This window comes from Pleurodeles waltl, chromosome 2_2, assembly GCF_031143425.1.
Source record: "Pleurodeles waltl isolate 20211129_DDA chromosome 2_2, aPleWal1.hap1.20221129, whole genome shotgun sequence".
Classification (NCBI taxonomy): domain Eukaryota; kingdom Metazoa; phylum Chordata; class Amphibia; order Caudata; family Salamandridae; genus Pleurodeles; species Pleurodeles waltl.
In genome coordinates, this window is record NC_090439.1 from 1,061,902,236 (window position 1) to 1,061,915,687 (window position 13,452).

The following is a 13,452-nucleotide window of genomic DNA, read 5'->3' on the forward strand; positions in this document are numbered from 1 at the left end:
CTTTGTGCAAGCAGAACAGGTTTCTGTGTCAGGAAATGAGTCGCGATCAGTGCTTAATTTGTGCTTGTTGTTTCCGGTGCTGAGCACCGGCACTTATTTTTGAGGGCGGGGGCTTATTCTTCTGCCTCAAGCATTTGCTGCGAGCAAAAGACACATATGGGAAAGACGGAGGAAGGGAAAAACTAAAAAGCGTCACAAAGGGAGAAAGCAGAAAGCTGCAAGAGTGAGCTGAAGGGGCAGGGAGGGGCTTTTGCATGAATTGAAGAGGCCGGATATGGCTTCAGGATTAGCCCGCCTCAGTATTCCGTGTTCACACATTTAATTACAGCAACCACATGTTTAAGAGGAGGGCTTTGGGCACCGGCACGTTTTTATGTACAAATTAAGCACTGGTCGAGATTGCGGCTTCATGTAGCAGAATAGCACCTCTGAAAAGGTCACCATAAGTCCAAGACAGCAACTGAGGGTGAGAAAGCAACGGCATCCCGGGGACGCACGGTGCCTCGTTACATCTCTGAAAGTGCTGGGGAGGATCGGTAATATGTCAGGTTGATTCTGCCCCACCACCAGCCTTTTGATGCTACCATTCGGCTGCCAGTGAGGAGAAGGTGACAGGAAAGGAGAGAATGACAGAAGAGAGGGGCAGTAAGGCGGTTATTGAAAAGAAATAAAGAAGGATAGAAAATTGCAGTAATGCTATGGGTCTCAGAAAAGAGAGTGACAGGTTAAGAGCAGTGTGAGAAGTGAACAGGGGCAGGAGAGAGGGGTGGTGACAGAAAAGATAAGTACTCAAAGGGTAGCTAGGCACTAATGGGAGGCAGGGTCACTGACAGGACAAGGGAACAGATGGGGAGAGAAGGACAGGGATGGGAGAGTGGAGCAGAGACAGGTGAATGAGAAACTGACAGGAAGAGATGGGCAGGGACAGAGGTGGAACATTTAGTTGATGATATCAGCAGAAACGGAAAGTGCATCAAAAAGATTTACATTTGCGTGAATTGTCTTGTTGCTGATTCTGAAAACCTTAATGAACTTTGCAATTTGATGGATTGAGGAGCCTACTCATACATAAGAACCATTAGATGTACAGTGTACACGAGGTATACATTAGCCATCTCGTAAAAACAGATTCTCTTAATATTTAATCCACTTGAGGCTAGGGTTGCCATTATGATATTGTTGTAATCTGAGTAAAGATGCAAATTTAGGACAAGCTCAAGGTTGCGATTACAGCAAATTTGTGATCAAATATGTTCTATACAACTGTGAAATGTAAATTCCTTCATCCGTTTGTATTGTCTGTTTATTATTTTCATTCTGTAGATGTTTAAATCGATTTCAGAGCAACTGATAAATCAATAACTATTTGCAGACTTTGATTTGCTGAGCATCAGAGGGTCTGACTTTCTGTCACTGACTCATTGAACCTACAACATGCCTTTCTAGCCCCAATAGGTGTCTTGGCGCAAGTTTTCCTATTCTATAAAATAGGTGAATATTCAGAACTTTTCACTCACTGTCAGTGGATGGGAGAGTCAGCGTGCAAGTGGGTGTCAATTCCAAAGCTAGGGTCTGTAAATTGAAAAAGCCCTACTCCTTTGAATGTAAGTGGAGCAGCAAAATCGTATTGCCTTATATTATCTTTACTAATTATATATTAATTTTTTAGTTAATGTGTGGCTATTTTATGAATAAAAAAGCCAGACTTTGAAAAATCGAAGTATAATTATTAGTTTATAGTATATTCACTTTTGACCAAATGTGTATTCTTAATATTAGCCTAGCTACAAGTAGGCCTCAGCTGCTCAAAGCCCTTTCACTGTTAAAGATAATGCTGATTTCAAAATTGACTTTCACATTTCCCTTCATGTTGAGGGAACATTTTAAGAAATATTGGAATAATAGGGATTAGCTGGAAGTTTGTTGTAATTTACACAGTGTCTGGGGATGAGAAGGCACCTCCTGTACTATGCAATCTGGACTGATGATACATCCAAGATCATTCAGCTGTGTGCGCCTTTGTTCTATGATGGTAATGAGGGGAGTGAGGTACTGGGTTTTTCAGAACCGGTACTGATCCGGTAACCCAGCGGTGCCAGGGTACACCCAAAGACCTCGGGTACTTTCCTGATTCAGACTACAGAAACTCAGAGTCTTCTAGGTGAAGTCATGTCATCCAGCCCATAATAAATTACCCGGCAAGGCCTAGAATTTCACATCAGATAAGTGTGGACCCCCAATAAAAACGGGCACCTCCCCCTCGTAAAGTAAGAAGAAGAAAAGAGCAGGTGCAGGTGTGAGCAAGATTAGGCAGGGTGTGTGAGCGATAATAAGGGTTTTATGGCCTGGTGTGCCTTGATGCTATCTGATTCGGCCACTGGGAGAGGGACTGACCAAACAGGTTTGGCCTGAGGCAATGGTTCCAGCTTGCCCAGGTCAGAGAAAAGTCAATCAAGGTGTACGTGTCCTTGGAATCAAATCTGACTGTATTATAAGCCTATGTGAGGGCAACTTTTAAAAATGGCTGCCGTGTATAAAATGGGAGCCACGAGTGCAGGACGAAAATGTCGATTTCGAGGTGAAAACGCTGCTGGAATTGAGCGAAAATGCTCATGCTTAGTGTACTAGTCATTATCGATCTTTTGATACTAAAATCGTACTGCTGTGGCAAAGTAAATTACACGGGTCCAGAATTTTTAGAACCACAGGAGTTTACCTGTTCCAAGTAGAGCGAGCTACCAGATTGGTTCCAATTCAAGGAGTTGGTGGGAAGAAGTTCTGGGGAGAACGCAATGTATTTAACTGTGTACATTAGTTTAGTTTAAGAGATCCTGTCCTGACTTTGCTGATTGAGACATTTCCCGGAGTCTGCAGATCTCTCCTATCTGAGACTCTAAATTTCTGAATCTTGAGTTTGACTCTCAGTCTCTTATGCCTCTTCTTACTCTGAACCTTTATTTGGTTCACTTCAGATTAACACCTCTTTAGGATTTCCCCTTGTCATCTTTAGATGCCTTATTATTAAAAGAAGTTCCTTTATGGATCTGTTAGTTCCTCTGCTTTTCATTGTGTATCTTCTAATGATTTATGTTGCCATCTATCTGTTTATTTGCTGTTGAAATGAATATAAATGTTATGCATAACTGACAAATGATTGACTCCATGAACAAAGCCTGCAACTTTGATTAATTTGTTGATAAACCTTCATGGTTTGGAAACCGGTGGTTTAGCAAAATTGTATTGTACCATAACTTTATTTTAAAAGGAAATTAATACCTCTTAAGTTAGGGTCCTAGTTAGAGTTTGGCAGACAGTTTACTATGTCAAAATCATGGTGGATTTCCTTCCGCTGTATAACAAGTGCATGATAATCAATGGCCTTTTAAATACAACTCTAAATACGACAGACGGGGCCATTGTGGTTCTACCACATGTTAATGGAGTACCCTGTTCACCAAACTCTAAATAAGTCCCTTGGACGCCTGAAAAACCTGTTTGGGATCGAAGCATTGATTCTTTAAAGCATATACCTGCATTTCTATATTAGACATCCCGCCCATTTCCTACCCAAGACTTCATTGCATGACATAGCACAAAAATAATTGTAAATCAAACTCATTACGTACGACATCCTTTGCTAGGCTACCCTTTGGCATGGCAAACATAATGCTGATAATTCAATCATGACTGATATCATATTAATACAAGACACTATGTTTATTAATCTACATTATGAGATAAAAGATAAAAGTGTTCTGTGGCAATATGTTGTTTTGTTCCTTGTGCCAGGGTGTGGTGAAAGAAGACCATTTTGACAGCTTAGAAAAACAGAGACTAAAACACACAATTAAAGAAAATGCAAACTTCCTCCTACCTTATCCCCACGGACACCTTTCATGCCAGTCTCTCCTTGTAAACCCTATGGACATGAAAACAAAGGTAAGTTTTTTGATATATGGCTCAGAACTGCAGGGCACATATTTTCCATATCACAGATGCCTTTTGTTAAGGCTGTCACTCGAGGTCTGTGCAAATGTGAAGAAGGGTACAATAGATGACACTCTCTAACAGTTAGATGAGTATCTTGGATTTTTACTCAACTTACTCCAAGTACAACACCTTCACCATAAGAGGGGGGGCTACTGCCAGGCAAAGATCTGCACTTTTGTGTTCAATAGCACTCAATGAAAGGGTCTATGAATAGGTTCTATGTCAGAGGTTCAAATAATGTTACAAGAGTTTGGCAGAAATACTATCAACAACCAAAAGTTTGCAGAGATAAACATATATAGATAAGTATACATCTCCTTAAGTTAACATCTACATCCCTTGAAGATATATATTACCAAGGTACACATATGTGGAGTTAAGTATAGTAATCCTAAGCTTACTTATATATACATACCTTGTCGATGTTTTGATCATCTACATTTTGGTCATTGATATTTTTGTAGCACGACATTTAAAACTCGATAATTCAGAACACACACTATGAATGTTTTTTTAGTGGGCCTCTTTTATCATGAGTCCAGGTCTTTATAACTAAAGTTATTCCAAACTTAGGCCCTGATCACGATCTTGATGGATGAAATACTCCATCACAAACGTGATGGATATTCCATCCGCTGTATTACGATCTCCATAGGATATAATGGAACTGTAATACGGCGGATGGGATATCGATCACATTTGTGAAGGAGCAAACCCGTCTGCCAAGACTGTAATCAGGTCCTTAGCCATAATATGTGGGCTGAATACTGCCTCTCAACAGACATTCGGATGTCATAACATGTCTTACAGTTCTCTTATAAAATATATCATAAGCTTGATATTGGCAAACATCTGATTAAATAAGATCCCACTCATTGTCGATGTTCACATCTAGTGACTTGAGATGAATTTCTCCTGCTATCTTCGGTCAGATTTTATCATTGTCTGTTGATTATCATCTACAATTAAAGCAATGGGCATTAGTATAATGACCGTACCAATTAGGGGTGGGGCAAGATCTTAGTTTGTTATCTTCTGATGCCAAACTATTCTGTCCGTTTCTGCCGGTTTCGCATCCGCCTGCCCAGAAGTGCAGGCAGAGCAACAAGTTGCGCAAGAATTCCTCACTACGTGCAGTAAGGTATGACTGAAACAAGGAATTTGTAGTGTCCTGTCGGACACATTCTAGTGTTTCCACCAGCCACTCAGCGGAGGGCTGGTTTCCACACTCACCCCACACTCATCCATCACAGACGTCACCAGTCAGGTGATGATACTAATAAAAAGGGCTGGGCGCATGTGCCCTGGGACAGTTATACGAACCCTAACTGGTTGTCTGTGTCATCTGGTTGTCTGTGCCTAGGGCCCGAACGCTACAATAGCAATGAGTGGGTCAGACCTCATGTGCGCACTAACAGCAGTTCTGCTGAGGGGAAAGTAAGGCACCCCCGCACCGATTGCCCACACAAACAGGCCAGAGCCCGGGCAAGCATGAGGCCACCCCGACAGAGTGCAGCAGGTCAGCAACTGCTCCTGCCCCAGAGATCACATTGCACCTTACGGGGACGCAAAAGAATGAGCAGCGCAATGGCAGGGTCCCTTAAGGTGAGAGAGGGCCACCTGCTAAGTTACTGTGAGGGAGTGCCATTTGCCATCCCCGCTTGAGGCGCTGGGGGGAAGGACACAGCCGACCCATACAGTGGGTGGCAAAGAAGCAAGCCCCCATGTTGCACCTGCAGAGCCACCCCTGCGACACCCAGAGAGGCCTGTGGTGCTAGGGAAGCACCACCGAAGGCCACCCAGAACGCAGGAGCAGATATCCTCAATGCCCCGCAAGATGCAAATGAGAAAAGGCAGCATTGAGCACATTGACCAGGCGGGCGTCAGTGTAGTGACTTTAGCGACAAAGGAAGCCTGACCCTCGTTTGCTGCCCCACATGTCACGTGAAATAATGGAGGAAAAATGCCCTCCAGCAAAGCAGTCCATGCCATCGCCAAGGCGGCCAAAGAAGTGGCAGCATCATGAGTGAGTGGACTCCCTTACCCCAGCATAGAATATAGGATGCCCATCTACTCACGGATGGGATGTGTACTTGAGAAAAAATACATGTACCTGGAGCGCGGGCGATGAAAGCAAAAGGCTGCATCAGCCGAATACAGCCCACGCCGCACCCGCACTGGCATTCCGAGAGACCCACGGCTGTAGGGAAGCACTGCTGTGGCCTCGAGGAATGGAATCACAGCGCCATCTGGTGGCAGTTCACCACACCGCCCCCCAGCATGACAAACAGGGCAGCACTGAGGCCCACGAATACTGCTGTGAGCAGCCTGAAAAGGGAGCTGTGCATGAAGAGGCCACAAGCATGTTGGTGCAAGGCAAGCCGTGGTGAGGCACATAGAAGCTGCAAAGTGCCTCAACGGCAAGAGTGCAGTTGAGAGTCCAGTGCACACAGATAGCCGCAAAGGATTGTGAAAGTGCTGGGAACCAGGACTATTTGCGCATATGCTTATCACTGTATGAGGCAGCACTAATCCCATAGCTGGATAGGTGATCTCCACAACCACAGCAGAGCTGCCTCCTGGTGTGGAAGGGAGAGACTGATCACCTCCATGAAGAGCACCAGGATGCCGAAAGCTGCCCCAGCCAAGCAGCAAAGCCTATGAAGGCCACAAGTGCCACGTGGGGCACATTGAGAATGTGAGTGGAATGCACTGCCCCTAGCGGCTGTCTGCCGCCACATCAATGGGAAGATAGCGCTACATGCCCCCAGCGGTGAAGGACATCACCGCAAGCCAAGAGAATGGGCACACCAGGTGCCAGCAAAAGTGCGCCCATGTAGAAAGAGACAATATCAGAGGTGCGCAGAGGGCCGCACCGACAATCCTGACACTGCAGGCTGGAGCCCGAGAGACCGACAGCCCGTCGAGAAGGTCAGAAGATGTGACCAACCCTGCCAAGCAATCGGAGGCAGGAGCAAGCGCCATGACTGTGCAGTCTCGTGGCACAATTGCTGTGCCCTCGAGTGAAGATGTGGCCCTCCTGTCAGGGAGCAGACCACCAAAAAGATCCAAGAACGGACCAGACCTGCGAGAGATCTGTGAGGAGAGCGGATCAAGTCCTACTGCAATTATCATTAAGGCAAAGACATTAATCAGTTCCACACAGTGCTCCTAAAATTGAGGGACTCTGTTGTGCGTTCTCTTTTTTTCGGCCTGCAGAGCAGTGATGCAAACCTGATTCAACTCTGAAAGCAGAAAAAACAAGTGAATTTGCTGAATATTTCACCTGCCCCTAGTACAGCATCAGTTTGATCAGTTTGCCTTTACTTGCATGATTCCAGTGTTTAAGCTGTGTTCGTATTTCATAGTGTGCAGTCTCTTGTGCGGAAGATGCCATGCCCATTTGATATACTTATGTAGGCCACAAAATAAATCATCTGACCAGGCGGTTGAAACCAAAAACCAAAAAAGAACAAAAATAATATTGCTGTGTGTATTATGTAGGTTGCAATATTTCATACCCTGGTAAAAGGTACTCAACAAAAACATAAGCAAGGACCATTGCCCTGTTATTGTTAATTAGGTGATCAGTAGTAGATGGAAACTGAGAACTGACAGGGGAATTAAAGCCAAAATTCAGAAGGTGCAAGGTTAATGAGCTGCTGAAATTAGCAGGAAAGAGGGCATCTGAAAGGAAACGGAATGCCATAAAAACAAGAAAATTGCAGTGATGAGAGGAGAGAAAGGACAGGGAGCTTTCCATGGAAAGGTGAAAATTTAGTCAGTTTATGAGTGTTGAGCCTGTTTGTGAGTTTTGAGTCATTTTGTAAGTGTTGAGTCCATCCATTGGTGCTGCAGGTTTGCTTTGATTTTATCAGTCCAATAAAATCCTCATACCTGGACCAGTGTAGACTCATAGGCTGGTCATGAAGCATTTACTTACAAGAAAAACAAAGGAATGAGCTGTGGGATGACTTACTGGTGCTCCAACTAGACCTGGCGGTCCTCGCGGCCCTTGAGGTCCCACAACACCCTACAGAGAAACATACAAACAACTTTGTTTAAAAACAATAAACATTACAAACATTTTCCAAAATAAAATTTAAAAAAGCAAAGTCAAACAATTATGGTTAATATCCTGCTGTTCTGAAATTAAGCACAGCAAGGGATTGATTTAAAGTTTTCTGGAGTGGGTTACTCCTTCACAAATGTGACAGATGTCCCATCCGCTGTATTACTATTCCATTTTATACTAAGGGGATCGTGATATGGCAGACGGAATACCCAAACTCTAAATCAGGCTCTAAGTTCGTTTGAAACTTTCACGGAATGACACTCAATGTGAAGGACTGTTTTTATTGTTGATTTAAATTATGCAAATTGTTCTGGCTCCAAAAAAGTTTATAGACGATAATCTGGTGAACTAGGGGTAAAATAACACAATAATGTGCACATTATCACATTGATCGGCAGTCCTGGACACTGGTTCATCACCATTAGTAACCATTGAGGGGTTCTGGTAAACGTTGCATTTCAAGGCCTAGGATCTCATATGTTTACAGGTACATCTTCAGGGCTTTGGGGGCTCTGGGCCAAAAGTAGCTTGAGGGCCCCTGTTCGGAACAACTTTGACTTTATGTTCCAGTATCAGCTCTTTACTGTCCCTTTAGGTCAGGTCACTGACAGTGCACAGGCATGCTCGTCCATATTCTAAATGTGTTTACATCTAATATTCAAGGATAACACAACAGCAACTTACTCATATTACTAAAAGTAATCTCTGTTACACTCTACCATTTCTCATATGTGAGGTCCTATTTTGATCTAAAAGAAACTTTTCTATGGATGTTTCATGAAACATAAGCACAGCCTTTCTCTACAAAATGTCTATAATAGTTGTTCCCCACATTGCCAATTATTTTTAAAGGAAAACGATTTTTAAAACAATTTATCTAAGAATTATTCAATGTCATCAGAGCAAGACTATTGGCAGAACAGAGCCTGATCTATCAGGGGGCCACATCAAAAGCCGAGAACCTGGGCAAGTGCCCACTTTGGCCATGCCTTAAAACGTGTCTGCATGTTTACATGCAGAGGACTGTCATAAGAAATTGTTGTAGGATGTACAAACAGGTGAAAACCTCATTTAGCATGTGTGGGTAACTTTTGTATTATACAGAAGGGAGCACAACAACATCTGCAATACTGAAAGAGCTGGACTGCTCCCCTGATGGAAAGCCGAGGGTTTTTATGTGCGTCTAATGGATGAATCGGAGACCCCTCCCTTGTGGCCTCCTAGATCCCCACTAAGAGTGGTTATATGACAGAATATGGTGTACAGAAATATCGTGTGACACAAAATTTCATACAAAATTATCATTCCACTGGATGTAGATTTTCTATTTTCAGCTTCAACAGTGCATTATTTTTCTAGAGTTTATTTTGGACATTATGACAGACTTTATTCTGACAACGGTATTCTGGTACAACACCGAAAAGCAGCAGAGTTCCTATTTAACTAGACAAAGTCCCTGTCTACTGTATGTCTTTCGCATCAGCATTCGCAACGTCTGGCCTACATTTATCAATCAGCCATGAAGTGTGGATAGGTGTGGTTGTGCCCTCAACCGCATCCATCAGCTGCCCCCTGACACACCCGGTTGAAGCCGGCGGGCAGCTGTTGCTTGATTTTCCGGCAGATAGCAGACTGCAGCATCAGCATGGAAGCTATAGTGGGAAGGCGGCCATGGTGCAACTTGAGGTCCTGCTGCCAGGGGTCGAGCAATACAGACAACGGGTCAGAGGCTGGGACGGTGGTACGGACTGCAAGCTCTGGTCAGATCACAACTAGGCTATTGATGGCGTGGATGACTTTGATTTAGCTCCATCTGAAGGGTAACCAAACACTGCGCCAAAAGGAATCCAAGTCGGGGCAAGAAAGTAAAGATAATTATACTGTGAAAATATGCAAAGGTAATCATTATTGTGCACTGCATTTCTGTACCATAGTTTTATTGCTCACAGCAACTGTGTTTGGTATTGCTGGGGTGCTTTGTGGTTTTCTAACCTGACGATGCAAATTGTAAATTTTATGGGGACCAGTGCCTAGCACCTGACTGCTGTGGTGGATTTAACAGGGCATAAGACCTAAGATCCAATACCCCAGTGCTCCTCCCTTCACAGTGTTTTTGGAAATATTTTGTGGGAAGAAGTACAACTGCTGGATATTAGTTGGCGTTAGCAGTACACACCATGAGATCAACATGATTAAGAGCTCAAAACTTCACCAAAGCGGGACCAGCAGAAGACAGAGGTCCACTATAGATAACACCACAAAAAGAAGAATTGGTGGATCTGGTGCCACGAACTGAAGGGAAGGTTCCCTTAGATAATATTAACATGGATCCACCACCCCTCTGTCCATCACCATCTTCAAAGGAAACAGCGCATTAAGTGCCACATTTGTCTTCTTCTGCAACTATGGACTCTGGTTTCAAATCTAAGTTTTCATGTTCAATCAAAATGAAGGCCTACTTTAGAAGTGGGCAACAGTCAGGCAAAAACTCAATCCAGTTCAATCAAACCTGAACCTGTAAAAGGCAAAATTGGCAGCCCTGGTAGAACACAACATTTTAGACTTAATGTATTACAACAAGCAGATAACATATATCTTGCTTTCTCACTCTTACAGAGGATTTGTAAAAGCCTCTATAAGAGTGAGACTTTGGATTTGTAATTCACAAAGGAACAAGTAATTGAAGGATTGAAGTGATATACAGTCAAAGACCGTTCACAGCACCAAGCACAGACAGAATCCCCTCAGATTTATTTGAACCAATACATTACTCTAGGCCTCGAATGGGACAAACAGTCTTTAATGCAGTTTGGAAAAATGGAGACGCTTCCCTCCCTTTGGAGAACAAAAATACTAATCTCCAGCCACAAAAATGGCTCTTGGGAGGACCCTAGGAATTATCTTCCAATACTTTGTTTGATGGGGCAGGAAACATTTACAGTAAAATTCTACCTAGACATATTCAGGCATGGGTTGAAAACGACCACATTTTATCCACCCTCCAAGCAGGGATTTTGGGAAGAGGTGGTGACTGTCAACCAAGAAATGTGACTATTTCACATGCATCAAGTAAGTGAAGTTGAAAAAAAAAACCTGCTTATGGTATTCATAGATTTAAAAAAACACATTTGACTTAGTCAACAGAACCATCCTTTGGTCCTCCCTGAGAGACTAAGGTTTACTAGAACATCTCCATACTGTCTTACATCAAGTTCATCATAAGAATAGAGCCAGGGTCAGGTACGAGCAAAAGGGGAATGCACACCCGACTTACTGATTCAAATTCACATGACTCTTCCACCATATGTCCCCCTCTGACTTAAGCCTTTCTGACTTTGTCAAATGTACCTGCTCTATTTCATCAGGTCTTTCTCAATGAGGATAAATCTCTCTTGAATATAAGCTTAGAACTATTAACATATACTTATATTTTCCCATCAAAGTAAATATGTTTTCTATTGAGCACCTGCTTGTGAAAACTATCATTTTTTCTACAGGTTCACCAGCACTCAACTTTATCATTCAGCAATGGAGCGTGGAGTGTGACCAGTTTTTATGCACCAGTTCATATGCCTACTCAAGTAGTAGATTTTCTTAAATTTAGCTTAAATATTTGCTTAACGCTTACTGTATTTCTTGACTTGCTGGACCCTATACAATTCCATACCCATACATTCATAGCCTTGAGAAAGCCCCAGGTATAACAGAAACATGGGCCAAACACTTTTTGGATGATGTTGTTCCATGAAATGAACCTGACGATGCATCGCTATGATTAAAAATGAATCAAAAGATCAATGAATTTTGATGCAGTACTAAGGGACTTTCCTATCTGTCTTTGAAATACCAAAAAACAAGTGAATTTTTATGTGCAATGATGTTTTCAATTCATGATAAAATGGTGCCACTAAGGTAAATTTTTACTGTAAAAACATATCTGTTAATAAGATAGCACAGGGTATTCCACTTCCGTTAATACTTTTATAAAACTGAAAAAAGAGCCTACCAAGTCGGATAAACCAAGCCCCCGATCCTATCGCAAGCCTACCAAGTCAGATAAACCAAGCCCTCGATCTTATCGTTCAGTTTCACATAACAGGGAAATATTGGGGCGGACCCTCACAAAAGAGCCTTTTTACCTTTAATGCAAAAAATTACTTTCTAAAAAGCCAGGACTGCTGAAGGTCTCACAAATTATATGGGACTACTTGGCAGTTTGAGTATAATTTTTGGGTTTCAAGGTCTTTAAGACACCAACTAACGTCTTTTAAGGAATTTTGTCCAGGCAGAACACACTGAACAAAATTAAATTTAAACTTAAATTTAACTAAAACTTAAAGTAATTGATGGAGGGAAAGGCTAGCACTAAATTCATTACTCACTGTAGGAAATTGGGTTACCGGTTAAGAAAGGTGAAGTCCTGCGCAGGCAGCAGCCATATCCTCTGCCAGGATGAAAAATAAGCAAATCCCAAATTAACCTGTGCTTAGCCATCTGTTAGCTTGGAACAAAGTAGTCAGGCTTAGAGGCTATGTGTAAAATATCTATTCAGCACTTCAGGCAGTAATAAACTGAAAACACAGCACAAGAAAAATCCGACACCAATTTAGAATCATAGGGCAAAAATTAATAAATTATTTGAGACCAAAACAACAAAAATCCAATCAGATGAACTGAAGATACAAATTTGAAGTTGTAAGTAAAAATAGTGCCAAGAAGACAAAGCAACAACTGTGGTTATCCAGCTGCACCAGACCAAAATAAAGTCACAAGTTCAGGCCAACAGCGATGGAGCGTGGGCCGGATACAGGGACCAAGTTAGGCCGGCTGAACACAGTACCTTAAATCCTGTTTGCGAATCATTGCAAGATCCTGCATCAAGAATGGATTGTGCAGCAGTGGTTCCAAGGCGCTAGGAGTCTGCAATGCAGAGCTCTGCATCATCATCAAAGATGCAGTCGACAAGGGCTTGTTTTGCAAAGTCCTTTATCGAAGATGTGTTACACACTGGTGGTTCTGAAGAAGCTAAGGGGCTGCACTGCGAAGTCCTGTGTCATCGTTGATGGCACTGACGAAGAGCTTACGATGAGAAGGTTAGCGTTAAGTAGGTGTTGGGCAGCAGTGATTCTCAGTAGGCTATAGTCTGTGATGTGAGGTTCAGCATCAGGGATGCAGCAAGCTGCAGCACTTGCAAAGTGAAGCTGCAAGAAGTTGCCTACTGCTGCTTTGGATCCGACCACAGCTGGGCTGGAAGGGCACATTCAGGCTCACTTCCAAGGGTCCAGGAGTAGGCCGGGAGCACTTGGAGTGTAGGACTCACAGCAGACAGAGTCGAGATGCTGGATTCAAGGTTGTTGGAGCCTTTTCTGTCTCTTAGGCTCTGATCA

At 43.0% G+C, this 13,452-nt stretch overlaps 1 protein-coding gene across 1 annotated transcript in view; it reads right to left on the minus strand.

The window, feature by feature from the left end:
• COL22A1 (collagen type XXII alpha 1 chain) overlaps positions 1-13,452 on the minus strand; it is a 900,581-nt gene that overhangs the window by 381,071 nt on the left and 506,058 nt on the right. Inside the window, exons 16-17 of the mRNA XM_069220797.1 lie at positions 7,970-8,023; positions 3,875-3,919 (exon numbers count right to left, since the gene is read on the minus strand). Of these exons, the coding sequence (XP_069076898.1) occupies positions 3,875-3,919; positions 7,970-8,023 (99 nt within the window). The remainder of the gene's footprint in view (positions 1-3,874; positions 3,920-7,969; positions 8,024-13,452) is intronic.